General features: G+C 44.3%; 1 protein-coding gene across 2 annotated transcripts in view; it reads right to left on the bottom strand.

The window, feature by feature from the left end:
• Positions 1-27,284, bottom strand: part of DNAH11 (dynein axonemal heavy chain 11) — a 324,465-nt gene that overhangs the window by 70,941 nt on the left and 226,240 nt on the right. For both annotated transcript variants that reach the window (XM_032305983.1, XM_032305984.1), the window contains 6 exons: positions 26,848-26,991; positions 26,045-26,227; positions 23,973-24,074; positions 18,017-18,151; positions 12,714-12,884; positions 950-1,185 (listed from right to left, as the gene is read on the bottom strand). In XM_032305983.1, coding sequence (XP_032161874.1) covers positions 950-1,185; positions 12,714-12,884; positions 18,017-18,151; positions 23,973-24,074; positions 26,045-26,227; positions 26,848-26,991 — 971 coding nt within the window. The remainder of the gene's footprint in view (positions 1-949; positions 1,186-12,713; positions 12,885-18,016; positions 18,152-23,972; positions 24,075-26,044; positions 26,228-26,847; positions 26,992-27,284) is intronic.

Below are 27,284 nucleotides of genomic sequence, written 5' to 3' on the forward strand. Positions count from 1 at the left end.
CAACAGTATGAATAAGTCCATGTGTAAATTAGTTCTTTTGACAATAACTATGGTTGAGACAAATGTAACTTACCCAAACACCATAAATTTAAATTCATTTAATAGGTCCCTTTTTTGAGGGAAAAAAAAAATCCAAAATATATTAAATGCCTTGTGGTTTAGTCAAGCATTGATTTTTTTTTTTTTTTTAAACCTTTAAGTTCTGTCTTGGCAAGTGGTAAATTATCACTATATTTCATCCTCCCTCTCCAAACATAGGCTCTCCCCCTCAAAAATAATTTCTTCAAGTTTTCAGATAAGCAAGGAGTACATTTATCTGCACAACGGCAGAAATTCCTTATTTCGTGTTCTATGTGAAAAGATGATGAAAGGGTCAAATCAAATACCAGTAAGTCTAAATTATTCAATATTAACTGAAGACCAACTTCATCCAAGACAAATTTATCAAACAGTAATGTCATGAGGCGCCAATGACAGAAAGTCTCAGAATAGATTCAGTCCTCCAAGGCAATATACAAAACTTGACTAGGAAATTCTCTTCAGGCAGCGTTGGGGTTGTAGGCACCCTAAAATCCTATAACAGGCCAGGTGTATGTTTGGGAATAGATTTCTCACCCACTGACCATTGCTGTGTTGCCACATGCCAAATGTCCTCAGGGAAAACGGTCCATCCTGTTCCATTCTTGGCCTCAGGAAACCCACCTATCTTTCCACTCTGGTGCAGGATTTGTTCTTACCTTCAGCTTAATTTCATCTTCAGGTAAGTGGATGCCCACCTAACAGAGAGGCCCTATCTACAAAGATGCTTTATGTGAAGCGTGAGCAAGCAGATAAACAATACTGCCCCATTTCACAGTAGCAGAGAGGGCAGGCAACACTGGGACTTGGCAAAAATCAGACCCATTTCATGGCCGTTCAACAAAAATCCAATCCTGCCGATTTCACGTACCCTTTCTGGCCCAAATGTGTGACCTTCAGGTCTGCTCCGTACTTATTCTTGATCCACTTAATTCCCTGCTGCTGGGGATCGATCATCAGGGGCCAGCGCTCACAATGTGTCAGGATAGTGGCGTTTTCTGTCGACATTCTGTCACTGGGCAGCCCCTCATTATTCCAGGTGGCAATGGTAGCATCGTCTGTCAACATGGCAACCAAGTCCAGGCCTTCGGTTATGGGGATGGAAACCTTGAGAATCAGAGTTGAATGCAGTCAACTGCCAGGGTAGCAGAGAAAAGACTCCGTGCGACAGACAAGGAAACGAGAGATGAAAGCCAAGACAACACCTGCCAATTCTCTCTGGGCTCTTGGAAGCCAAATGCAGCTCTTGCCGTGGAACACAATTTGACCCTATAGACACGGTACTGACCGTTCTGAAATCTGTCAAATTCAATATTCAACATGTGGTTTATTATTGCATCTGACTTCAAGAGAAAGAAACGTGGCCCTAGGAGACATTGGCTGTTCCCCCAAGGGGAGGGAGGCTTAGACACCAGAAAGAACCACAGGAGAACAGAAATGTACTTGCTCTGGGGGTCATCATCCCACATGAGCAAGGCTCAAACACAGTATCTTGTTCAGGCAATTCATCCTGTAGCACAGGCCAACATTACCAAGAGATGACTTCTCTTCTGTGGGCAGGTTGACGGGATGTATTCTCTGCCCAGGGGCTGAGATGGCAGCCTCATGTATCTAGCATGAGGGAGGTTGGGAGGGGAGGGGAGGGGCAGAGGGCAGAGAAAGAGAAGCAAACTCCCAGCTGAGTGCAGAGTCCTGCAGAGGCGGCGGGGGGTGGGGAGGGGTGTTGATCTCACAACTCTAAGATCATGACCTGACCTGAAATTAAAAGTTAGACGCTCAGAACTGACTGAGCCACCCAGGTGTCCCCAACATCTGTTTAAAGAATAAGGATCATTCTTTACAAAAGTGGACTTTACAAAAATACACAAGACTATAGAAGGGAATTTATTAAAGACTTTCTTCAATCAGTCATCCAACACCAAATATTTATGGAACACCGCCTATGTACTAAACCCCATGTGGTGGCTGGGTGAGGGGCTAACATGGAAACATGCCTTCAGTAGAGAGGGCAGTAAGAGCCCTACATAGAGTGGGCCAGGGGCGGGGGGTGGGTGGCTGGGGTGTAGCAGCAGTCGGAATCAAGACTTACTGGTTGGCCAGGGTTCTGCAGCAAAGAAAATGGCAGCAGGATTCTTACAGTAGAGCTGTGATGCAATTCATGTCACTATCTCTAGAGAAGGTGGCACAATAGTCCTACAGTCTCTGACCACAATGTTATCTTAGCAATAAACTCCATCTCCTACCAACAAACCTTGGGACTGACACACAGTTTTCTCAAAGACATGAGAAAATCGCTTTTAGAATAAGCATCCTTCTATTAGCAAGGAGTCTGCAGCTTTAACTTCTTAACTTCGACTTAAGGGAAACAACTTGTAACAACCGGAGGCTTTAAATAACTTGAATTTCTGATGCTACAAGGAATAGGAGACAGTACACATGTAGATCTTGTGTCCAAATTCCACAGTTTGAATTGCTTGAGCACCTACTGGGCGCACAGTTGAGTGCAGGGGATCAAAGAGAACCTTCCCTCTCCCTTTTTAAATGATCATTTTCATCTACTAGGGGAAAGAGAGCAGGTAGCTCCCACCAAAGAGGATCCTGACTGCTGTGTGAGACTTTGACACTGAAATTTTTAGACACAAATTTCAGGATATTTTCTTGATAGCACTGTGTTCAGATAGTTGCAGGAATACATCAAGAAATGTTTTCATTGGAATTTTTTTTTTTTTTAGATATTTATAGCATAGGAATCGTTCTCACAATCAACTTTAACCTAGGCTTAGGCAGGGGAAAATAAACCTCAATTTATAGGGGTAGACAGTGTATTGCTGAGTGAAAGAAGTCAGTCAGAGAAGGATAAATACCATATGATTTCACTCCTACGTGGAATTTAAGAAATAAAACAATTGAACAAAGGAAAAAAAAGCAAGCCAAAAAAAAAAAAAAAAAAAAAGAAAAAGAAAGAAACTCTTCAATACAGAGAACCAACTGATAGTTACTGGAGGGGAAGTGGGGAGATGAGTGAAATAGGTGAGGGGGTTAAAGAGCACAGTCATCGTGATGAGCACTGGGTACGTATAGAACGGTTGAATCACTACGCGGACACCAGAAACTAATCACACTGTACACCAATTACACTGGGATTACAGTAAAACCACCATGAGGCTGCTGAATTGAAACAATGAAATAAAACACATTTCTTTGAAAAAGACAGTGACAAAACTACTAATATTTATAAGGCTTTAAGTGTTTACAAAAGTTATCACATCCATTCACTCTTTTCAATGTCTCATTTAACTTAGAGAAGTTCCGGCAAGTAGACCTCTTTGGTTGTCTGTTTTTGCTTGGGACACTGAGGCGTAGAGAGGCTAAGAGCGCTAACGACTCCATGTTTTGTTCTGTCTGTTAACTGCTAGGTCAGACTGATGAGCAGATTGTAAATGCCTCCATCAACATGTCCAGGTTCTCTGTGGCATGTGCCAGAGGATAACAGCTCTGGGTGGAAACAATTCTGGGTAACATTTTTCTTAGACCCACAGGCCATGTATGACTACTACCCCTGTCTTGTTGGGCCACCGCTCTCTGAGCTACTCTTTGGAAGAAAGCAATTTTGAGTAACAGTTTAATTTGGACCCTCCAGGCCACATATGCCCACTGCCCCTGTCCTTTCAGTCCCTGCTATGCTGCTCTGGTTTTCCCCATCCATTCTCCAGACTCACGCTCCTGACGCTGCACATTCTGACAACCCTTCCCACAGGCCCTTTAGTAGCCTGATCCCATTTGGACCAAATTACCTTGCTCCCACTACCCACTCATTTTCACCAAAATACCAGCTCTCACCTAAGGCAGTGGTTCTCAACCCCACGCTGCATTTTAGAATGTGCCAGAGCTTTCAAACGCTGCCAACGTGTAGTCTCCCATCTCTAATGACTCAACTTTAACCAACATCACTATATTTTGTAAGTTCACACCCACATAATCTCAGCATGAGGCTGGGGGGCCAGAATGGCTTCCCTTAGGTCTTACTTCACTTCAGGGCTTTCTCAAGTAGACTGTTTTCTTAATACTCTCAGACTCAACACATGTGTAGGAAAATAGTTGTCATTCTTCTTACTTCCCTACAGGTCATTCCAAGACCACTGCTCCCAATCTTTAATAAAAAATGCCACCTCTGAGGCTCATGGAGTCCAGATAAACAATCTTCTATGTGTCTCCTCATATTAATTATTAAGGACGTAGCTACTAGTCTTTCTCGCCTTTCTAAGTTTTGCTATCAATCTGTGACAACATCAATTCCCATACAGATGATGAATCTAATCTCTGGCCTTGGCATCCTTTGTCCTTTTCTGAATGAAAAGGCGGAGGGAGAGGAAAGTAACAGGACCACCGAGAAGGATGACACCATATCCCCATCCCTGGATTCTCCACACGCTCCACCTCCAATGAGCGTGACATGTTTCTGATCAGGTGTTACCCTATCTCCTTCCTTAGATGACAACCACCGTCCCAGACCTTGTAATAATCTGAAATCATGTCACTGAAATCTAAATGTCTAATCCCCACTTGATTAAACATGACTGTCTATATCTCTCACCTTTAAACACAATACTTACTCTAACCAACGGTACTAAGATACTTAGTCTCTTACCTGCCATATATTTTTTTATTACAGTAAAATCTTTATAACACAAAATTTGCCATTTTAACCATTTTTCTGTGTCCAGTTCAGTGGCAGTAAGTACATTCACACTGCCGTACGACCATCCTAACCATTCCTCTCCACAAATTTTCCATCTTCCCAAACTGAAACTCCATGCCCATCAACTGGTAACTCCCCAGCCCCCTCTTCCCACAGCTCCGGGTGACTACCATTGTCCTTTCTGTCTCTATGAATCTGACTACTTCAGATACTTCATGTAAGTAGAATCATACAATCCTTGTCCTTTCATGACTGGTTTATTTCACTCAGCATACTGTCTACAAGGTTCATCCATGTTGTAGCATGTGACAGAAGTTCCTTCCTCACACTGAATAATAATCCGTTGTCTGTATACACCACCTTTTGTTTATCCACTCATCTACTGAGGGATACAGGGATTGCTTCTACCTTATGGCTACTGTGAATCACGCTGCTATGAACAAATACACAACTATTTGAGTCCTGGCTTTAACTTCTTTGGGCATATACCCATAAGTAGAATTGTTGAATCATGTAGTAATTCTGTATTTAATTTTTTGAAAAACTCTATCATATTTTTAGCCACACATTTCTGGCTACACCCGCATCTCCTCCAGCCTAATTAGCCCCTTCCATCCCTTAACGGTTCCTCTGCCTGCCCCATGACCTTCTCTGCCTTCGTTTCCTTCTGGCTTATCTGTCCTGGCTGGGTTCAACATCTTTTGTCCTTTCTTTTTCCTCTTACACTTATTGCTGATGAAAGTTTTATTACTGTGACTATGCATTTATCTTTTCCAAACTCATCTTTGGTTTCTTTAAGCTGCTTGGCAACAATTAACATCTACCCTCCTGTTGCCCTCAACAGGCATTTTTGATGTTTTCACTCCCCTCACACATGTCCTCCTGGTGCCAGCTTGCTCATCTTTGGCGGGGGGGGGGGGGGTACTGCATTTCCCCGGCTTCCTGAGAGGAGAGAGACCAGTACGTGTGGATGTGTCAACTTTCTCTCTAGATCTCTACCTCTCACAACTTTTGTCTGCTTCCCTCCCACCTAAGTTCAAAGAGTCTTGCTTCTCCAATCTGAAGGTCCTTCTACTCCCTCTATTCTAGAGCCTGACCCTCCCCACTTCCGGGGCCTCATCCCGCCTCACCGTTTCATCCTTCACAATTCCTTCTCCCTTTCTTCTCCTGAAGCAAGAAAACATGCTCCCATCTCATTCACACTGAAAAACCAACCCTACCCATACTCCATGTCTCTAACTAGACACTCTGCTTACCTCCTTCCCATCACAGGCAAATTCCTCCAAGAATAGGGTGTTTTCCTTCTACTCCTTCATCTCCCACTTTCTGTGTAACTCAGTGCAATCTGGCTTCTGGCTTGTCAGACCTTCGTGGTCACAGAAGACCTTCACATTTCCATAGGTGAGGACACCTTCAGTTCTTAGCTCTCCTCCCACATTGTCCCGGTGGCTCCAGCATTACTGACCGTCCCCATGTTTATACTCTTGCCTCCCAGCACCACGATGGCCAGAGCTGTTCTCCAGTCTCTGCTCCTTCTTCATCTTTCTCTACTGCCCAGCACTGAGGCAGTTCCCTTTACTCTAAAGCTCCTCTGACGTGATCTCACCCAAGTGCACTTCCAGCAACTCCCTACACATTGATGGCTCCCAAATCTGACTCTCCACCCAATAATGTTCTTATCTAGCTCCTACCAGTTACGGACACTTGAATGCTTCAGAGATACCATGCAGTCATCTTTCTGTTACCTTCATCTTTTCTCCCAAACCAATTTTAATCTCTGGCAATGGCACCCGCGCCTACTGCCTATCTCGCCACCGCGCCCATCGGCAATTCAGGGCTTTGTTTTACTAGTGCTTCCTCCTTGTCTCGTCTGGCATCACCCCGCTGCTGGCCATGTCTGCTGTCAGCACTTTGTTCAGCTCACAGTCTTCTGGACCGCCATCGTAACATATGGCCTCAGGAACAACGGTCTCTTCCCCTTCCAAGTCACTGTTCTTTCTGTGCCCAGTGTGAGCTTTTGAATGTGTAATTCTGACCAAAGACCTACTCAAAATCCTTCAATGACTCCTGATGCTTATGATAAAATCCAAATTCTGTTTCTTCGTTTATAACATGGGGATTACAATATGGCTCCTTACGAATTTGTCTTGTTCAGCTGTATTTTCCCGTCTTTAATGACATGCCAGTGTATTTACATTATCTGAAGCTTACTTAACATTCTAAGTCACTTGGAACTCTTTCTGTTTGCCTTGAAGCTATGAAGGAAAGTGCTAACTGTCATTCTGCCCAAAAAATTGGTCAGTTGTACAATCACCATTCACTGAAAACTCCATTGCTCCCCCCACTGATATGCAACGTACATGTAAGCATACATTTCTTTATTTTAAAAATACATATTGATGGTCTGGTAGGTCCTCAAAGGATCAAACAAAGAGCTACCATGCAGCCTATTAAAAACAACAACAACAACCTCACTCTTGCCTATGTACCAAAGAGAAATAAACATGTCTATGCAAAAAAACTCACACAAATAACCCTAATGTTCACAGCAGTATTTTTCATAATAATCAAAAAATAGAAGCAACCCAAATGCCCACTAACTGATGAATGTGTAAGTAAAATGTGGTACATTCATATAATAGGATATAATTCAGGCTTAACAAGCAATGCCCTGATACAGGCTACATATATCATGGATGAACCTGGAAAACATGCGAAGTAAAAGAAGTTAGGCAACAAATACCACACGTTCTGTGAGTTCATCCTTAGGAAGTGTTCAGAACAGGCAAATCTGTGGAGACCTAAATTAGGTTCGTGACTGTCTAAGCCTGGAGAGGAAGGGGTGACTGGAGCTAACGGATATGGGGTTTATTCTGGGGGTGATGAAAATGTTCTAGAATGGACTGTGATGACGGTTGTACAACTCTGTGAATACCCTAACACTACTGAAGTGTATACTTTAAATGGGTAACTGTATGGTATGTAACTCACATCTCAACGAAGAGATATACCGAGCATTTACGACGTTCCAGGTGCCATTTCAGCATAGAGTAGTTAAAAAAAAACATACAAAATCCTTGCTTCTGTGGATCTTACACCATACTTGAGGGAGAGGAAAGCTATTAACCACAGCAAATGAATAAATGAAACAACATATTAGAAAGTGACAAATGTTATGGTGAAAAAAATGGAGTGGGAGGAGGCATGCTGAGGGATGGAGGTTATAATCCTATCCAGGGATCTGAGGATGTTATTTGAACAAAGCCCTGATGGATGGGAAAGAGATACTTGTATGTCCCGAGAGAAGACTTTAAGCAGAGTTGACAGCTGGTGCAAAGGGCCTGCAGTTGTCGGAACACAACTGTGTATTCAAGAAAGGTGGCCCGTGTGACTGCAGCAGGGCAGTGAGGAAAAGAATAATAGAAAGCAAGACAACGAGAGTACGGGGCAAATTTCTAGAGGGTTTTATAACACTTCCTAGGATTTCTAGCTTTTGTTTGAAGTGCAGTGGTGGGGTGGGGTCATCAGAGGGATTTTCAAAGAAAATTCACTTTCTCTGACTTGCCCTTGTAGCTGACCACCCTGGCTGATACACTGAGATCAGGTTTGGAGGAGAGCAACACATGTAGCAACAGGAGAAGCAGTCTAGGAGATGAGGACATTTCTGCAGTTACTCAAGAGAGGGATGGTCGCTTGGCCCAGGATGGGAGCAGAGAAGGTGGGGAAAACTGGTCAGATTCTGAACAGACACTGAAGGCGTAGCCTACAGAATTTCCTAGGTGGACTGGACACGAGTGCTACAGGGAAGAGTCACATGAAGGTGATCATGTGGGGCTTGAGCTGCTGTTCAACAAGTTGGGAGTACTTGGGTAGAAGGGTTTGTTGGGGGGGAAGGTGGGATTTCAGTTGGGATGCGCTGTACGTGGACATCTTTCAGGCACAGGCGTGAAGATGCCAGGTCCGGGCCACAGATACACTTTTGCGAATTACTGATATATCAGAAACATTTAAAGCCAGGAACCTGGTGAAAAGCAGCTCAAAGAGTAAAGGCTGGGAATTTCACCATTAAAGGTGGGGAGAAGAGGAAAAACATAATGAAGCCCAAGAAGGATTGGTCAGTGAGGTAGGAGGGAGACGGGGAAAGGGGAGGTCTTGGAACCAAGTAGAGAAGGTACTGATGGAAGGACGGGGCGGGGGTGGGGGGCAGTGGTCGATTACATCAGGGGCAGCCAAGAGGCAAGTATGATGAGAATGGAAAACAAACCACTGGGCTTAGCAACGTGGAAGCAAAACTACCCCAGAGGAGGCTTGGTGGAGTGGTAGGGACAAAAGCCTGTCCGGAGTGATTCAGAAAATGGAGGGAGGACTTGGAGACGGCGACTGCAGATGACCCTTCTGAAGTGACTGCTGTAAATGAGCAGAAAAATGGAAGAGTAGCTGGAAGGGCAGGGAGGGGGTCAAGAGAAACGTGTTGTTGGGTGTATCTTGTTTGATGGGAGAAATAACCACGTATGTGCACGCCTGTGGCAATGATCTAGTCATGAATTAGCAGGGAGGGAAAAACTGAGGAGAGGGGAAAACTGCTCTGGCATTATCCTTGGGGAAGGGAAAGGAGACGGAAACTAGGAGAAACCCAGAGGATCCCTCTTAGATAGAAGTGTCAGCTGTTCCTCTTACAGCATCAGAAGCGAAGACACGGTATGAGCATAGGTATCACAGGGGACATCTGTTTGTAGGATGTCTCTTGACATCCTGATCAGTTCTGAACTTGATTCTACTTTTCTAGTTCCCCTGCAGAACTACCTTGTAATTATTGTCGATTTAGAACATATTTTACTATCTCGAAGGACAAGTGCTTTCTTACTGTTCTATCCCCAAATTACCTTGGTGTTTTCAAGAACATATTCTTTCAACAAACTTTGGAACCACTAGGTCAAGTAAAAATATAATTCTCCCCACCCCTGGAGTTTTGACTCAAATGGAATTAAATGTATTTATGAAATCGGGGAGAATCAATCGTTTAGAATATGAAGTCTTCATTTCTAGGAAGGATTAAGGATGGCTGACCTGCTTTATAAAAGGGTTCCTTCCAGGGCGCCTGGGTGGCTCAGTGGGTTAAAGCCTCTGCTTTCGGCTCAGGTCATCATCCCAGGGTCCTGGGATCGAGCCCCACATTGGGCTCTCTGCTCAGCAGGGAGCCTGCTTCCCCCTCTCTCTCTGCCTGCCTCTCTGCCTACTTGTGATCTCTCTCTGTCAAATAAATAAATAAATCTTAAAAAAAAAAAAAAAAAGGGTTCCTTCCAAGGTCACCTTACCTATTTCAACAGGTCATTAATAAATGCCATGCTTAGTTTGTAGGTTTTAAAAATCACAACCATAGTCACTTGCTGACAGGTTAACTTATGAACCCTCTGAATCCCCAGGATAGCCAAACCAAACTGACAAGTCAGAGACACTTAGGGGACAGTTCCCTACAGGCAAGTGGAGCTCCAGAAGCCACCCTAACGTAATGAAAAGAAATAACAACACTGGCTTCTTGAGAGAAGAGGATGAAGAAATACTTTTGGAGGAAAAGTAATTTAAAAATGCACATTCTTAAGCGATTTTAGCTCCTCTTGGCCCCGGCACAGGTTTTACACAGATGTGATGATCTTCCCACCTTGCTGTGACTGGATCTAGAAGGAGGCAGGGTTAACTAGCTCAGAAACTGGAACCCTCTTTCCAGATGGACAGACCTTTGTTAGGTTTTAGGGGGCACTTTGTGCCAGCTGTCTTAGCGACAGAGAGGACTCTTCCAAAGGAACATCATTCATATAATTTGGAAGCATCTTCTTCCTTTAGCATAGTTGTGCCCGGAGATAGGTGCAAGCGTGAGCTGGTCACATCTCAGGGCCCGCTTCTCAGTCTGCACGGTGCCTGTGCGCTCAGGAGGGCAAGAGAGAGCGTGGAGAGGATGGGAAACGGGCGTGAGGCTCCCTGCGGAGGCTTGTGGGGCCATGGGCATCATAGGCCCACGGTTAAAATGAGTATGTGTACAGCGTACAGCATAAGAAAACTGCTGTTCTGCTTTGGGGCTAGGTTTAGCATGCTTGAGACATTTTGGGTAAGTCAATCAATTCTCTTGTTTTATTTGTATGACTTCTTCAAAACAAGACTTTATGTAACATTTGGGCTTTTAACTAAGTGCGAAAATACACATGGGTTGACAGGAAACTTCCTAGAAACACACACACTAAAGGATGCTCTACTAGCGACTTAAGACCTATTATAAAGTTAAACTTGAGAAGGCACATTTCCAACTTAAACACTGTAAAATGACTGGGAGCTTAAGTTCCAACTGCCAGGACTACGACATGCCCCCAAAGCGAAGAGGAATCGTGACAGTAAGAAGACAAGGTGAAGTTCAAGGTTTGGACGGCTCGATATGAAGGTGAATTTCCCTACAGCTTTGGAAAGAATGAGAAAGCTCTGTGAATGAAGGAGAATGCAGAGAGGACCACGTAAGAGGACAACTGTCACTCGGAATTAGTCATGGGATGATGCGGGCCAAGACACCCGTACAGAGGATCCAAGACTGGTGAAGACGAACCCGAGAAAAAGGGCACGAGCGGAGTCAGGCAGCTGATCCTCTGAAGCCCACAGCACAGTCAGAGATGTACAGTCTCAGCAGGAGGCTCTGTGTTCTTATGTAAAAGCCCATGTCAGGGCAGAAATACTTAAAGAGAAGCCTTGCACTTTTGGGGAGTAGTAGAGACAAACTCCTTCTAAAAGTCTTCGACATTACAGCTGTTTGATACCACAGGTATATTAAATCATTACAAAAGAACTATTCCTCTAAAATTATCAATTACGGAATGCCTTTAATAGTGAACTTCCCCTCCATCATTTCATCTATGCAAGTGCCACCTGTGTCTTTATGTCACAGAAACAACTATTGTGAAGAGTGAGGCAGAATTATTATTATTATTATTACCAATGCAGAATGTTAATATTCAGAGAGATGTAAGGATATCTTAAGGGCTTTTGTCAACTGAGCTGACACAATGTTGCAGAGCAAACATGGGCATGGATTCAGGAGGACTAACCTCCTCTTCTACACGACCTTAGTCACTTATACTTCTGTGACTCACTTTCCTCTTTTGTACAAGGACAATCATGAACCAGATGATTTCACATCTTCCAAATCTGTGATTTCACTTTGCTTGTGGTTTGGGATTTTTAGATTTAGAAGGCGTTATTTTTATACGTGCATACAAAATGCTTTTTTTAAAAAATTAAATTGATTTATTTATTTTCAGAAAAACAGTATTCATTATTTTTTCACCACACCCAGCGCTCCATGCAATCTGGGCCCTCTCTAATATCCACCACCTGGTACCCCACCCTCCCACCCACCCCCCCGCCACTTCAAACCCCTCAGATTGTTTTTCAGAGTGCATAGTCTCTCATGATTCACCTCCCCTTCCAATTTCCCCCAACTCCTTTCTCCTCTCTAACACCCCTTGTCCTCCATGATACTTGTTATGTTCCACAAATAAGTGAAACCAAAATGCTAACTTTTTATCTTAAGGTAGGTGTGAAAAGAGAGTCTTTAACAAATAACCCATCATGGCAGGAAGAAGAAAGAAAAACTGCTTGTTATTCCATCAGAATAACCCCAATTTGATTTCCGTTATCAGTTTTGTTAAAAGCAGCTTTGCAACTGTATCGTTAGAGTTTATAAAAAGTAATTTACTCTTCTTCATCTCTCTTTTGAAACCATCATTTAAACAAGAAACACTGCGACACACAAGGAATGTCTTTGTCATATGGGAATTTCCCGTCAGTCAGAGGGTCATTATAGGGGTACAAAAGAGCCTGGTATGCATACTGATTTGTCTGCTGAAGTGCCAAGATAATGCTTCCAAATGCTGCCAAGGTAAGAAAGTGAGCTTACCTTGTGCTGGAGAAAGGGAACCCACTTGACGTCTACCAGTTCCTGGCGATACGGTTTTGTAAAGGGTCCAACATAAGACACAAAGGCTGCCGTCAGGAGGACATCTCCACAGAGGGTCTTCTCCTGAGCTTCAAATGATTTAACAGACTGACCCCAGCGAATCTTCTCAGACTGAAAGGTAAAATTACTCAGATGTAATTGTAGAGTGAACACCAACTCAACAAATGTTTACCGTGACCACCTTACAGCTCTGTTTTAGTCTACGTCCTTCTGCAAAGCCTTGAGAAGGAACAGAAGTGGATTTCATGACTATCATCATCTTCCTCATGTCTGAAAGCCATCATTAGGAAGGAAGGGGACTCTCATACTCCCTTTTAGTGCAGTTTCCTGCAATATGGCATTAGGTCTTTCCCATCTCCTGTCAGATGCTCTAACTCTTTCTTCAAAGCTGACAGTCACTTCCCTATCCCTCTGAGCATGGAGGACCAAGAGCTTTGGCCAATCCCAAGTGACATTAGAATTTTTGATGGCAGCTTAGCAGCTCTGCCTTCCTCCTGCTTTGCACCAGTGGTACTCCACTGCCCTGAGCAAACATTGTTTTAAACATACTGGCTGTCAGCTGATTAGAGGTAAACGAAAAATGACCAACACCACTTGTATTCATTAATTTAAATGCAAAGCTTTAAGAGCCACCTATCCTAGATGCTATTAACTAAAGAATAATGCTGGTAGTTTCTAAACTTGGGTTATTTCTCTAATATAATCACTCTCTTTGTGGAAGAGCCTATAGTCTATGCAAAAAAAAATATATATATATATATATGTATATATATATATATATATATACATATATATATATATATATATATATATGAAAGAAATCAGGAGGGTTTCACCAGTCCTGAAGACAATACACTCAAAGAATGCTGTTGAAGTCCTTTTACCTAGCTGGATGGTCCTTTAATCAGATTTCTAAGTTAAATATGAAGATGCCTTAATATTGGATTTAAATAAAACTGCAGTAAATGTCTATGGATTGACTGTAGGAGAGCTCACTAACCCACCGTTTCAGTGCATACTAAAATGAGCATCACATCCTGAGAACATGCAAATTAATAGGTACTGAAAAAAGTAAGCAACCTGATAGTCCAAGCAAAGAAGAACTCTATGGAATTTAGCTCTGCTTGTGAAAGAGGAGAGACAGCACCCAGAGAGCAAAAATGATCTATGTCAGAAGAGACTGGAATGCCAGCTCCCCGGCGAGCCACCATAATACGCACAACACGGAGGTTGTCAAATTAGCAAGTGAGAATGGTTATCAAAGCTATTTTAAGATTGTCTCTTTGCTGTGCTTGATAAAGATCGCCCCAAGTTAGCCATACAAACACCAAGGAACTTCAACTCTTTAGCCTTCATTAGAGAATTCATTACTTTCCCTCCTCAGCTACCGACCGTATATCCATTAATTTTGAAGAGAAATTTCTCATTTGCCTTTCCTCCATCTTTGTTGTCTTTGGATAGTAAATGATAAACAATAAAGTGCACCCACCTCATTCTCCAAAACAGCTTTGAAATTTGAAGATTTACTAAACACAGACTTATTGGCTATTGAAATCGTCAATAATTTCACTATACCACCCACACAACATAAATCATTACTGACATTGGCTAACAAGGGTTTAAGAGTTGGAACATGTCCTGTAATAAATTTCTAGACAGTTAAAAATCACTATAATTTTATTCTAATGCATTATAGATTGCCTGTAATGTCATCCTGGCTGGGGTGACCCATTTCTAATTTTGAACAGCTGTTCAGCTCAGGAGTTAGTTAATGATTAAATATAAATTGCCTGATTTATTAGTCTGAATGGTTGAGACTATAGCTTCCAGGTCAATGCTATATAGACAAAATCATCAGTCTTGATGCTTTTCAGAAGTTAACTGTCTCCTGTTCTAGTCAGAAAGAATTTATCCTCAAAGGAAAAGGTATGACATCTTCAATTAATCCTTAAAAGAAGGTGCGTGTGTGTATATAAATATATTTGTGATTTGTTTTTTGGCTGATTAACATGATTTCACCTTCTTTCCTCTCCTCGCCTAAATCATCATGCGTAAGCCAAGCCTTTGGAAAACACTGCCGTGTGTCAGAGACACATGGTAGAGACTGTTCTTTCCTTCAGAGAAGTTTTGGACATCTTAAACCTACTACAAGCAAACAGTCTAATCAAATGGCACTTTTTCGTTTTCTTAGGTACCTCACAAATGGCAAACTACTTAAATCACATCGCTTTCAATGGGAACGGGTGTAAATTCCACTAGGAGCAGTGGAATTTCTCAAGTGATCTCAGAAGAGTAAGTCTTCAGGGGCTACAGAATTTTTTTGTTTCTGAACTCCCCAGACTCAACCACTCACTCATTCAACAAGTATCTATGGGTGCCTGTGACGTGCCAAGGATTATTCTCTCTACTTGGGATCAAGTGGGGCAGAAAACAGATGGAGTTTCTGTTCCTGTGGAGCTTATATTCTAGTCAGGGGAAAAAAGACCTCCCCGCAAGAATATGTACTCACATACGTTCATCCGTAAGTGTGTCATGTTATGAGAGATGCTGTGAAGAAAATAAAGCCGACCTAGCATAGAGAGAGCCATGGGTGTGTGTGTGTGTGTGTGTGTGTGCGCGCGCAGGCATGGGCAGAGCAAAACCATGTAATAAGGAGAACTTTCAGCAGCCACTGAAAAGAAGTGAGGGAGCTACTGATGTCATTATTTGGAAATGTGTAAGCCATGTGAAGGAAAAAGGCAAAGGTCACAAGTATAGGAGTGACTAAGAGTGTGAGGACAAGCAAGGAGACCAGTGAAGGAGAAGCTAGAGGGAAGGTGACAGATGTAGGGACAGAGGGGCATCTGGGAGCTGGATCATGCTGACCAGTGAAAGCCTTTGGACTATAACTTGATTTAGGCAATGAATTATTGGTGACTTCTCTGAATTATTAGAGGGAAGACATGGATGAACTTAATTTTTTTTAATTACTCAGCTGCGACAAGGGGCATGGACTTTGGGGGGCAATCCTCCAGAGCTAAGGAGTGGGTGGCCTGGACCAGTGTGGGGGACAAGGCTGGGATGTGGAATGGACTTCGAAGGCACAGCCCTTATGCTGATGGAATGGGTGTGGGTCATGAGAAAGAGAATAAAACCTCAAGAGCGAGTCCACAGCTTTGTTCTGTGACTCCTGGAAGAACAGACTTGTAAGTACTGAGTTGGAACGCAAAGAGTGGATTTTGCAGGACGGACCCTGAGCTGATACACCACGATCCATGAACGCCAGAGAGGTGTTGAGTTCAAGTTTGTAAGAAATTTTTTTTTTTTAAAGATTTTACTTACTTACTTACTTGACAGAGAGAGAGATCACAAGTAGGCAGAAAGAGAGGGAGAAGCAGGCTCCCCGCTGAACAGAGAGCCTGATGTGGGGCTCGATCCCAGGACCCTGAGACCACGACCTGAGCCGAAGGCAGAGGCCTAACCCACTGAGCCACCCAGGCGCCCCAAATTTGTAGGAAATTTTAATTATATATTTTTTGAAGTCTACTTTAAAGGTTAGGCTATCGCCCACACAACTCGTCCTAATACAAATCCTCCTTCCTTTGTGGATAAGAGAAACCTGAATTTCAAGAGTGGTGATGGGTCCAGCCCCACGAGATGAACTGTGACTGGCTAAGCCGAGGATGATAACCCCATTTCCCATCTTCCCTGCTTCTCTGAAGCAGATGTGGTTAATCTAGTTCTGGCTAAAGAGGCGTAAATGGCTGTCTGCTAGACAAGTCTCCAGGAAAACGAGAAGAAGCCAGCTGTTACAGATTATTTTCTCTCCCCCTTGAATCTGGAGGTACACCCTCGGGATGTAGGGACATCTGTAGGGCTGCAGAAAGCGAGACAGCGAAGGACTGCGTGCTAAGCACGGAGAAGCAGAAGGGTAAAAAGAGATTCATTGTCTGACCACCAACTCCCCAAATCAGCAATGGTAACGGTCTACCCATGCAATTTTTTTTTTTTTTTTGCAGTATGTGAAAAATAAATTCCCATTTGTTCAAGCCACTATAAATCTTAACTTTTCTAACCCTTTCAGTTCAATGCATTTCTAATAGTTTAGTTATATACTCTTAGGTAGCACTCAAATAAAAACAGCAGCTTTACTGAGACTTAATTCACATATTGTGATATTCACCCTGTAAAGTACATCACTGAGTGGTTTTTCACGTATTCACAGACTTGTATGATAATTCTCATTAATTTGAGCATGTTTCTCTCACACAATGGACGACCTCTATACCTGCTGGCAGTTACTCCAGCCCCCAGCAACAGCTCATCTGCTGTCTCAGTAGCTTTGTCCCTTCTGGACATTTCCTATACATGGAATCGTGCAACCTGTGGCATTTTGTCTCTTCTTTCACCCATTTCCACTTATTTTATATTTTCAAGGTTCATCCATGTTGTAATACGTATCAAGACCTCAATCCTTTCTATGGTCAAATAATAATCTATTATATGAAGATACTATACATTGGAGAGTCAATAAAATCTGGACTTCCTGAGGACAAAGGCTGTATGTTCTTCTACCACGTGTGTTCAAACAGGAGAAATTTAATAAGAATTTTCTCAAAAACCTTTATTGAATAGTGGCCCCTGGGTGGCTCAGTTGAGCATCCGACTCTTGATTTCAGCTCAGGTCACGATCTCAGGCTTGTGAGATCAAGCCCCGCGTCGGGCCCATGCAGAGGCTGCTGGTCTTTCTCCTTCTCCCTCTGTCCGGCTCCCCCACCCCCCCCACCGCCGGCTATACCCTCTATCTAAAATAATAAAAATCTTTTAAAAAATCTTTATTTAATAGGATAACTATTAACATTAATATGTCAGTCACTTGTCAAAGCATGTCACAGGAGGAAAAAGTCAACCAACAAAGCAGACTCGGTGTTAAAAAACGTTTTGAAGTTACCACTCGGTTGCAAATGTCTATTAAAAGGATCAGACAACAGTTCAGTCCCACAGCTACCCAACACCTGTCCTCGGTTTCTAACATATCTCAGAAAACCACTGAGTTCCTGGCTCCCTACTAAAAATGCAAAGAACCCATCACTTCTCCCTTTCGGTCAGCAGTAACTACGGTACAAAGGCTGATTATTTCCTTTCACTATTGATTCTGGGTCTATTTACTTATTATTGATAGCAAGTAAAGATAAAATCCCCCCCCCAAAAAAAGGGTGATCTCGATATTTTAGTTGGAAATTTGGAAGAAAAGGTCAACTTGCCTCGAGTTCCTTCACAAGTCTATTGGCTAGTTCAATAGTTTTGTGAGTTTGGTTCACCTCTTCTTGACATTGGACTTTCTTGGCAATTGCTTTTTCAAATGAAGCTGTAAGTCTGCTCAGATGTCGATCCAAATCCTAGGTAAGAGTGAAAATTAGCTTGTGAGCCACTGTTAGGTAAAATGGAAATAATATAATCATCGTGAAGCATCTACTACCTTCAGGTCCATGAAGCCAGCCTCCCTCCTCCTTGACCTTTGCCCCTGTAAGCATACATATTTTGCCTGCCTTCTACACTAAGCAGAGTGCACACAGCCACCGGCGAGGGTTGGGGGTGGGGAGTGCGGGGTGGTGGACGAGCCCTCCGGACTCACACACACCCTGAGTGCATGTCTCCTCTCCCTTGTACCGAAGCCTCATCCTCTGGTAACACCTTTATTCATAATAATGGTCATTTTTTGGTTCTCCACCTCCTGACTCTTTTCTTATTTTTCAATGATCCATAACTCAGGCAATGAAAAAGGGTGTTAATGACTGAGCCCCTCCAGACCTCAGCAACCTGACCCAGCCTGGGCCATGAATCAGATTGTATCTGGAAATAGGCCACTGAAACTCAGAGGTATGTCACTGCCTTTAGCATCAAAAGACAAGGAAAGAGGTGCACATTTTGGAGGGTTTCATTTGGAGAGGGACCTTGTTCCACTAGGGACACAAAAAAGCAGGGGAAAACCAAGCTGTAGAAAGAAAGGGCAGCAATAGAAGTCACAAGGCTCTGGAGAGACACTAACAGACATTCACGGCAGCCTCCCGTTTCCTGGATCTCTCTGCTCCCGAGACCAGCTCACACTTCTTTCCCTCAGAGTCTGTGACTCATCCTCAGCTCCTTTTTTGGCTTAAGGTTTTCTAAGTAGGTTTCTGTTACTGATAGCCAAAAAAACCCCCTTGACTAAGAGTACAGTCCTACGGGAACTCCTTACTACTGCCTCTTGCTATCTGCCAAATTCTAACAATATCAGAGAATTATAACACGGTTTTGATAAGTGAGTGCCAAAATCTCAGAGACTTTAGTAAGCAAACCTGTCAAACGTACACTATTCATAATGAAGAGATGGCTTATATGTGTCAATGGCCCAATTATTGTATCACTATTTAGTTTAGGCCATTAAAGCAGCCCCTCTAAAAGAAAAAGATGTACGGGTCCGACTTAAGATTAAGGTGCAAAATAAGGTCAGATATATGAGAACAGGTGAACCAGTTAGAAATCAGACTAAAACAGGGGCGCCTGGGTGGCTCAGTGGGTTAGGCCTCTGCCTTTGGTATCAGGGTCCTGGGATCGAGCCTGCATCGGGCTTTCTACTCAGCGGGGAGCCTGCTTTCCCCCCCTTTCTCTGCCTGCCTCTCTGCCTACTTGTGATCTCTCTGTCAAATAAAAAAAAAAAAAAGAAATCAGACTAAAACAAATAATATTTAAGTGTCCATTTTAGGTTTTTCAAAGTGTTCATGGTTTTATAAAATACGGGAGCGTGTGGGAGCTGTGGCGTCCGACACCTGTGCTCACACAGACTCCGCTAGCAGCGAAGACCCGTCAACACGGACGGCTTGCACAACCTCTCTGCACCTCGGTCTCACCATCTGCAGAACGGAAGTCATGTTACCCAGCTCATAGGGCTGACCCAAATATACACACAACTATGACATAAAATGGTTATATCCATGCCCGCCTAAGGTTGGGGAAGGGAGCGGGGTGTCGAGAGACCACAGTCTCTTAGAGTGGTTTCTAGGTCTCTTGTGAGGAAGCTCTGACTGCTTTTGTTCTCTTTCCTAAGACACCTGCATAGCGAATAGGCGTGGGAGGCAGAGACGGTGTTCCTCCCTGGGCACAAGACAGAACTGTCTCGCGGGAAGAAGGATGATGATGGGTTTCATTCCGGGGGAAAGCCTGAGCCAGTTCAGTCACTGTGCTCTTTAGACCGGGACTCCTGCACCTGCCATGTCTCTAGGCTGTGATACTAACATGGTGGACGGCATCAGCTCCCACGGGGACTGGGGGCCCAGAGAACAAACACACGATGTCCGTGCTGCTCGCTGCCCTGTCCTTCAAGGGGTCCTCCGCTCTCTCACCCCCATGGGTCGGGTCTCCCGCCCGCCTCCATAAAACTGTGGCAGGCTAACTTGTTAGCTTGTAAGTAGGGTCAAATGTCGGCTCCTTCACAGTTCTTGACAGGCCCTGGCCTCTCAGCTTCCAGAAGTAAATGGAGTGAGGAAAAAAAGGGATGCAGCCTATCAGCTATCCTAAATCAGGGCTTGGCACACCTGTGTGTGTATCAGGACCACCTGGGGGGGGTTGATAAACCCAGATCCAGAAGTCCCCCACCACAGTGTCTCATTCAGTCTGTCTGGGGTGGGGTCTGAGAATCCATCCTTCTAAGGAGTTCACAGGGGACCCCGCTGCTGCTGCTGCTGCTGGTCTAGGGAACATACCCAGAGAATTAGGGCCCCGATGAGAACAACTTCAGATGTTCTTTATGGCTCCCCTTAGCTCCTGGATGTTTGAGAGACACGCCACTTTGCTTCCACTCCAACTCAGCCCATTCTTTTCGGCTCAACCTTCCCTAAAAGGTCACCTTTTAGTCTTAAACTAGAGATCGGAGTAAAAGGAACAAAAACATGCAGAGCGACTCTGGTTTGAAAGAGTTGCCACACAGATGCCAGTATCAGATATGTCCCTCCTGTGCGAGGGAGGCAGGCAACAGGAGATGGCAAATCAGGAGGAGAGGCCAGGAGGGAGGCAAAATCAGAGGCGGCGGGAAACAAAGGCAATGCTAAGAGAAACTGTAATTTCACTTGGGCTCCCGCATCCGTCTAACCTGTGCCAACAGATAGCAACTACGCTGAGGTTCTCTGTCCTTGGTGGGAACGGCATTAGTAACTTCTGTTTGGAAATCCATTTGTGGTACAGGGGTAGAGGGGAGCCATTCTTCATCAAGACATTTCAATTACTACTCTGTCTTCTTTTCTCCGCGTCCGCAAGCTTAGCTGTGAGGCTTACGGGGACGTGAACCTCTGCTCTTCTGTGGGTTTCTGAAAACAACTGACGTGGACAATTCATTCAGCGAGTTACAGGCTGTGCCCAAAGGATTACTAATTCTACAACCCAGGAGAGTCTTCCGTGTAGGATCACATGGGGCTGGCACCCTCAGCCTTTATCTATGAACATTAAATTGCTTACAATTGGCATGAAGCCATTCACAGCAGACGGCAGCTTTTTTTTTTTAAAGGCTTTGGTCAAGTTGACAAAGTTTTGACCAATGAAGGTGGTTTTTCTAAAATGAGTACGCTTGCTCTAAGTTTATCAACAGTTTGCCTGTTTTTATCTCAGTAGTCACCGGGTATTTACTGAATAGCACGGACCGCACAGTAACAGGAGATACGTGTGGATGGCGTGGAGAGGAGAGGGTGGCCGAGTCACGTGGGCAGGGCGTGACGGCCAGAGCGACGGCCGGTCGGGAAGTGTAGGCAGGGCAGCACGCTGGGCAGGGACGAGGTGTGGATGACTGGCAGAGGTGCTGAAATGTTCCACACCTTAGGAACACTTTTGGGGCTATTAGCCATCGTATCAAAGTAGCGACCCGAAAGAAGACATCTTTTAATGACTGAATAATAAAATTGAGGACCCAATTTAATCCCTTTCTGTTATTTTCTAAAAGTCAATACCTCCAGCTCTGCTCTGGAAAGATGATCTCCCTTGTCTTTGGAGAACCTGTCATTATATCTGGGAGGTGCTCTCTGTTAGCAAGTGCACCTCCCCCCTACACACTGCACAGACTTTTTTTCCATGCCAAAGTGACAAGTAGTGGCCTCAGACACAAGCAGGTCTAATTCTGGCCTCAGTCTGTAAGAAGCTGGGCTTACGCGCTGCCTGGCTGCTGTGAGCCCCAGACTCTAGGACTACCATGGCCGCTGAGTTTACCTGCTCAGGGACCCATGGCAGGATTCACTCTGCGACGGGAACATCCTCCCCGAGGTCTAGCCTCGGCTCCCACTCCTTATGCTTTACCCTCCCACTGGACCAACTCCCTACATCCGTGACCTTCACAGCCACGTTCTCAACTCTACATTCCTGAGCCAGGCCTGCCTCAAACTCCAGCTCTGACAGCTCAACACCTAACACCTGGGTTTTCTACAGGATGACCGGAAACGAACACGTATGCGGCACTGTGTACTACACACTGAGCAGTATCTCAGTGCAGCACGAGTCATAGACGGAGTGGGGTGGGTGACAGGAACCATGCCCAGCTAATTTAAGCTACAGGGAATTTATGGGAAGGGAATGGAGACTGAGGAGGCTATTAGGGAGGAAAAAGGGCACAGAACCACATAATAGGCACCCAGGAGCTCCTGAGGGTCTTAGGAATAGGAATTCCTCCCAAGTCTCACCTGGACCCTGTCTCTAGAATGCATGACCTCTGTCAGCTGTCTTTATTCTTGTGCTCATGGTTCAAATTCTAGAGACTGAGGTGAAAAATGGCAAAGCTTGGGTCGTGGATCCAGCCTTTAGCTGGAGAACAGAAGGACACCTCTGGGAAAAGCCCCACCTGAGTGTTTCCAATGAGGAGGGATCATTTCCCCCAAGATACTTCAGCCTGTTATCACCCCCAGAAGGGAGACTGGATCCTAGGTCGCCACAGATCACAAACGCCCACCTTGAAAGGCAGCTATTACAATCACCGTGTCACAGAAACAGAAGTGAAGCTCCGGGCATTACCCAGGTTGCCAGAGTTGGACAGTCTCATCATCTCTGTGCAGGGCTCCGTGGGCTCAGTAGCCCTCTTCAGGTCCCTGCCCCCTCTCCACCTGCCATCAGCCAGCCAGCCAGCCGGCCACCTCGCTCTCTCCCTCGCCATTGCTCCTGCCTTAGCGGAGACCCTCCAGGGACCCACTGTGGGCCTCAGACTTGTCTTCCTGCATCCAGGCACTTCCCACCCTCCTGCCCTACTCAGTTGTTTAAAAGGTAGTTTGATCACATCACTAGCCTATTAAAATCTTTCAAAATGTCCAATTTCACCTGTCTGGTAACATTTAAATTCTGTAACAGAGAAGTCTAAGAAGGCCTTTGCTCCCCTGTGCACGTTCAATCCTGGTCACTCCGTGCGATTCCCGACCTTCCCCCCAATGCTCGTGTTCCGTCGGGTTCTGGCCTATTGAGTTTCCTCAAGTACACCAACTCCATTTCCTTCTTTTTCTTTATTCTTTTCTAGGAATACCTTTCTCAGCCTAGTTATCCCCGGGATTCCTAGGAAACTTTTAAAGCCCGTGCCAAGTACAGCTTCCTTATGAAATTTTCTCTAATTTTTCCAGAAACAATCTTCTTTTGGTGCCCCCTCACAGAGACACACAGTCACAAGTGTACTTACAACACCGGGCTGGAACGACCAGGTGCATAGTTGTAGAAGAGTAACAATGACTATATTTGTAGCTGATGTTCTCTAAGCACGTACCATGTGCCCCGTTCCATGCTAAATTCTGAATAGGAATTGCTCTCATTTAATCCTTAGAGTCCTACCTAAAAAGTATATACTGTTATAATGCTGATTACACAGATGAGCCTACAGAGGCTCGGAGAGGGGAGCTAAGTCTCGAGGGGTGAAATCGTACATCCTGGAGCCGGGATATCTGCCCAGGCAGTCTGGCTCCAGGGTCCTTGCCTTGAATCACCTTGTGCTATGCTGCTCCTTCTGCCCCCAGGCCAGGAAGGATTTTTAATGGGCAGAAACCATCCACATTTCTACTTTTTCAGGTCAGGGTCTAGCACGTAGCAGACAAGGAGTATCTGCTGAACGAGTAGGTAAATGAGTGTATGGAGGAAAGCTCAGGCTCCTTTATGCTTGCGTGGACTCAGACATGACCCCGTCTGGGGGTGGGGTACCATCTCTTCTTCAGTGATGCGTTTTGCACTCACCTCAAGCTTTTTCCTGATAGCCTCGAGTTTTTCAGTAGCTGCAGCCAATTCGAAGTTGGCTTGGGCTAACGCTTGCCGTTTGGGCTCCACGTCACAGTAGACCTGAAAATCCATATGGGGTTTAACTCATGGGGTAGGGAGAGGCAAAGAGGACACACAATCATTCAACCTTACATCTCAGCGAAGCTTTGTCATTAAAACTCCCATCTCACCTGGCTACTTGGGTTTTACTTCTTAGCCATGGCCCTGCTCAATGGCAGAGCCAAAAGTGACACGGCCTTCCTAGTTCTGTCTGGTTGTTCCTGACTGAGTCATTGTTTCCAGACAGGAGAGTCACACATCCTTGCCTAAAGTGCTATAGCCAATAAACAACATTCAGATGGTACTGTAAGTATGTCCTAAAATTTGAAGACAATCTTCCTATCATTAGGAATTGCAGGAGGCAGAAACTATAGTTCAAGCAGGGACCAAGTTTTGATTTTAAGGCAGAAAACACATGTGGAGAAATTCTCTGAACCCAGGAAGGACCGTGGGAGACAGCCTCCCAGTGTTAAGTGCGCTTCCACTCTCCAAGTCCCTGCCAGTGTCAGGGTACGTTACTTCAACAGGTGGTTTGAGAACGTGGGGTACCCACTTTCTTCCCTGTTAGCAAGAGAGGAAGGAAGTGACGTTTTCTTTACTCTTTTAAAGTAAAACCACACAGAGCACAGCCACAGTCTAGCTCCGTGCTCATTTTTCCACCTATGGTGCAAAGAGAGCACAGGGGTCAGACGTTTTCTCAGGGAGAGAGGCGATATGTCAACTACCATCTGTCCAAAAGCTTGCTCGATAGATGCTTCCCCTGAAGAGACAGACCAATGGGGTCCTATTCCTGTGAGTCCCCTTCATAGGGCCCTGACATAAAGGCTATATAACCTGGTTTTACAAAAATCATTTTGGGACTGCCGTTGATTACACTTGGTATTTCCTCTGTAATTCTATTTTTGAATATAACATACAACCTTCCAAGAAAAAAAAAAAAAAAGAGATGGTTCTTCCGAGTCAAGGGCCATGCACTGTTCCCTTTTTACATCCAGCCTTCTGCAAAGTGCTGGCAAGACAAGCGGCAGGTGCTAAGTACCTGATAATTGAAATGATCATTGCTCTCTATGCTGTCTGAAAATACAAACTTTTGGATTAGACCGTAATATGGTCACAAGTGTATTTGTCGTTAAAATACTAAAGCAAAAAAAAAGTGGGGGGAATCTATTTCCTCATCTCATTAAGTCTACAATAGATGGTGTCAATTTCTGCATTGAGCATAGGCACCAAATTGAAACATGAATTAAGACCTGCGGTTGTGTGAGTCAATGTAAAATTAGTATCTATTTTATTTTTAAAAATTTTAGGAGCGCCTGGTTGGCTCAGCGGGTTAAAGCCTCTGCCTTTGGCTCAGGTCATGATCCCAGGGTCCTGGGATTGAGCCCCACATCCAGCTCTCTGCTCAGCAGGGAACGTGCTTCCTCCTCTCTCTCTGCCTGCCTCTCTGCCTACTTGTGATCTCTATCTGTCAAATAAATAAATAAAATCTTTAAAGAAATTTTTTTAAAAAGATTTATTTGAGAGAGAGCAAGAGAGCACACAGAGGTAGAGTGAGAGAGAGAAACAGACTCCCTGCTGAGTGCAGAGCCTGATATGGGGCTTAATCCCAGGACCCAGAGATCATGATCTGAGCTGAAGGCAGATGCTTAACTGATGGGCCACTCAGGCACCCCACAAAATTAATATTTTAACATGAAGAAATATAATTAATCTACCAGCAAGTTTTTAATCAAATCAAATCAAATTAACTGCTATTTGATCTACAATAGCTGATCACTCTATCCTAAAAGAAAGATAGTTTCAAACATTTCAAATATCTTCCTGTATAGACCTCTTGTTTAGTCTGACATTTTCAGATCTCACTCTGAGAACTTCATCTTACCCAGGCAATTAAACTTCACACTATTTTCCTTTTTTTTGCCACCATAAAAATTAGTATCCTGATGGTCTTTGTGAGTAACGGCTGTAGCCCAGTGGAGTAAGACTGATACCTCATAGAACTTCACGATGTTGATGACCCAGGCACATAGACCAGCTGCTGCAAAGGATTTGGTCCGAATCAGGCTTGGATTGAACTCTGGGTCTTTCAAGTACTGCTCTTTTACTACTTTTAGACAGTTCTCTGGAATGTGCTCTTTGTCATAGTTAATTAATGCTTGCAAAAAATCATCAACCTGTAAAGCAAAAAGACTGATTGCAATGAACCCATTTTGGCTGCAGAGAAAATTCCAAGATCAAAAGTTAAAACCAGCTTTTAGGACTCACATCACACAAAGGCAAAATTGGCAAGCTGCATTTATCCTACTGTTTGACTTGTTCAGTCTTTATGGTATGAAGTGAGAATTAGCAATGGACACTTTCAAAATCTCTTCTATCCCAGGGTAAAATATTCAGTCCCCGCACAGGAGGCATTCACATTTTGAAGAAAAGACAGAAAAGAAAAGGAAAAACACCTACCAAAAGCCCCTCCGCCTCACCTTCTTGTGCATTAGTACCATTTTTCCAGCATAAGAAATCCATGTAATTTTCTCCCTCCCACACTTAACCGCTTTCATAATTTTGCAAATAATTAGCAACCTTCCGAGTGCTGCTAGTGTTGACTTAGGTATGCTGGGAGCCCAAGCTAACCTCCAACCTGGCAAAGAAAAACTGTAAGTCTAGAGCATACGTGGTCGATTACACTGACAAATGCAATGATGATCTCCTTTGGTTTGAACATCGTTTGCTGTCAAGTAGAACCATGGGACTAAGAAGAGAAACTGCAGGATGTTCCTCTTGCCAGGCTATCTGATACCTTTCCCATGAAGACTTTAGCTGCTTTCCAGCTCCGGTCTTTAGGCACTCTGCCCCAGGGAGCCAGGAGGACCATCACGGCCGCGGTAACGTTGGTAACGGCATTCGGTGGGTTGGGAAAGGCTTTCAGCTCAGTGAGATTGACCTGAAGAAAAGCAGAGCCACACTGAAGAGTGGGGCAGGACTGGGGAAGAGCCGTGAAGTTAGCAAGCTGGTCGTCAGGGCCTCCTCCCTCTCCTTGTCCCACCAGTCTTGGTTTGGCAGTCTTTGCGGCCCAGTGATGCCATCTTGGGACCCCAGGAGGTTAGGTTCTCACCAGACACTTTTCTGATACTCTGGAAATTGCACTGGTCTTTTTTCGCTTCCAAAAAATTCTCCATCTGATACACCACTCTATCTGAAGAGCCTGGTTCGCTGAGACCAGGGAATTTTTATACA

The sequence above is a fragment of the Mustela erminea genome, chromosome 11 (genome assembly GCF_009829155.1).
Source record: "Mustela erminea isolate mMusErm1 chromosome 11, mMusErm1.Pri, whole genome shotgun sequence".
Lineage (NCBI taxonomy): Eukaryota > Metazoa > Chordata > Mammalia > Carnivora > Mustelidae > Mustela > Mustela erminea.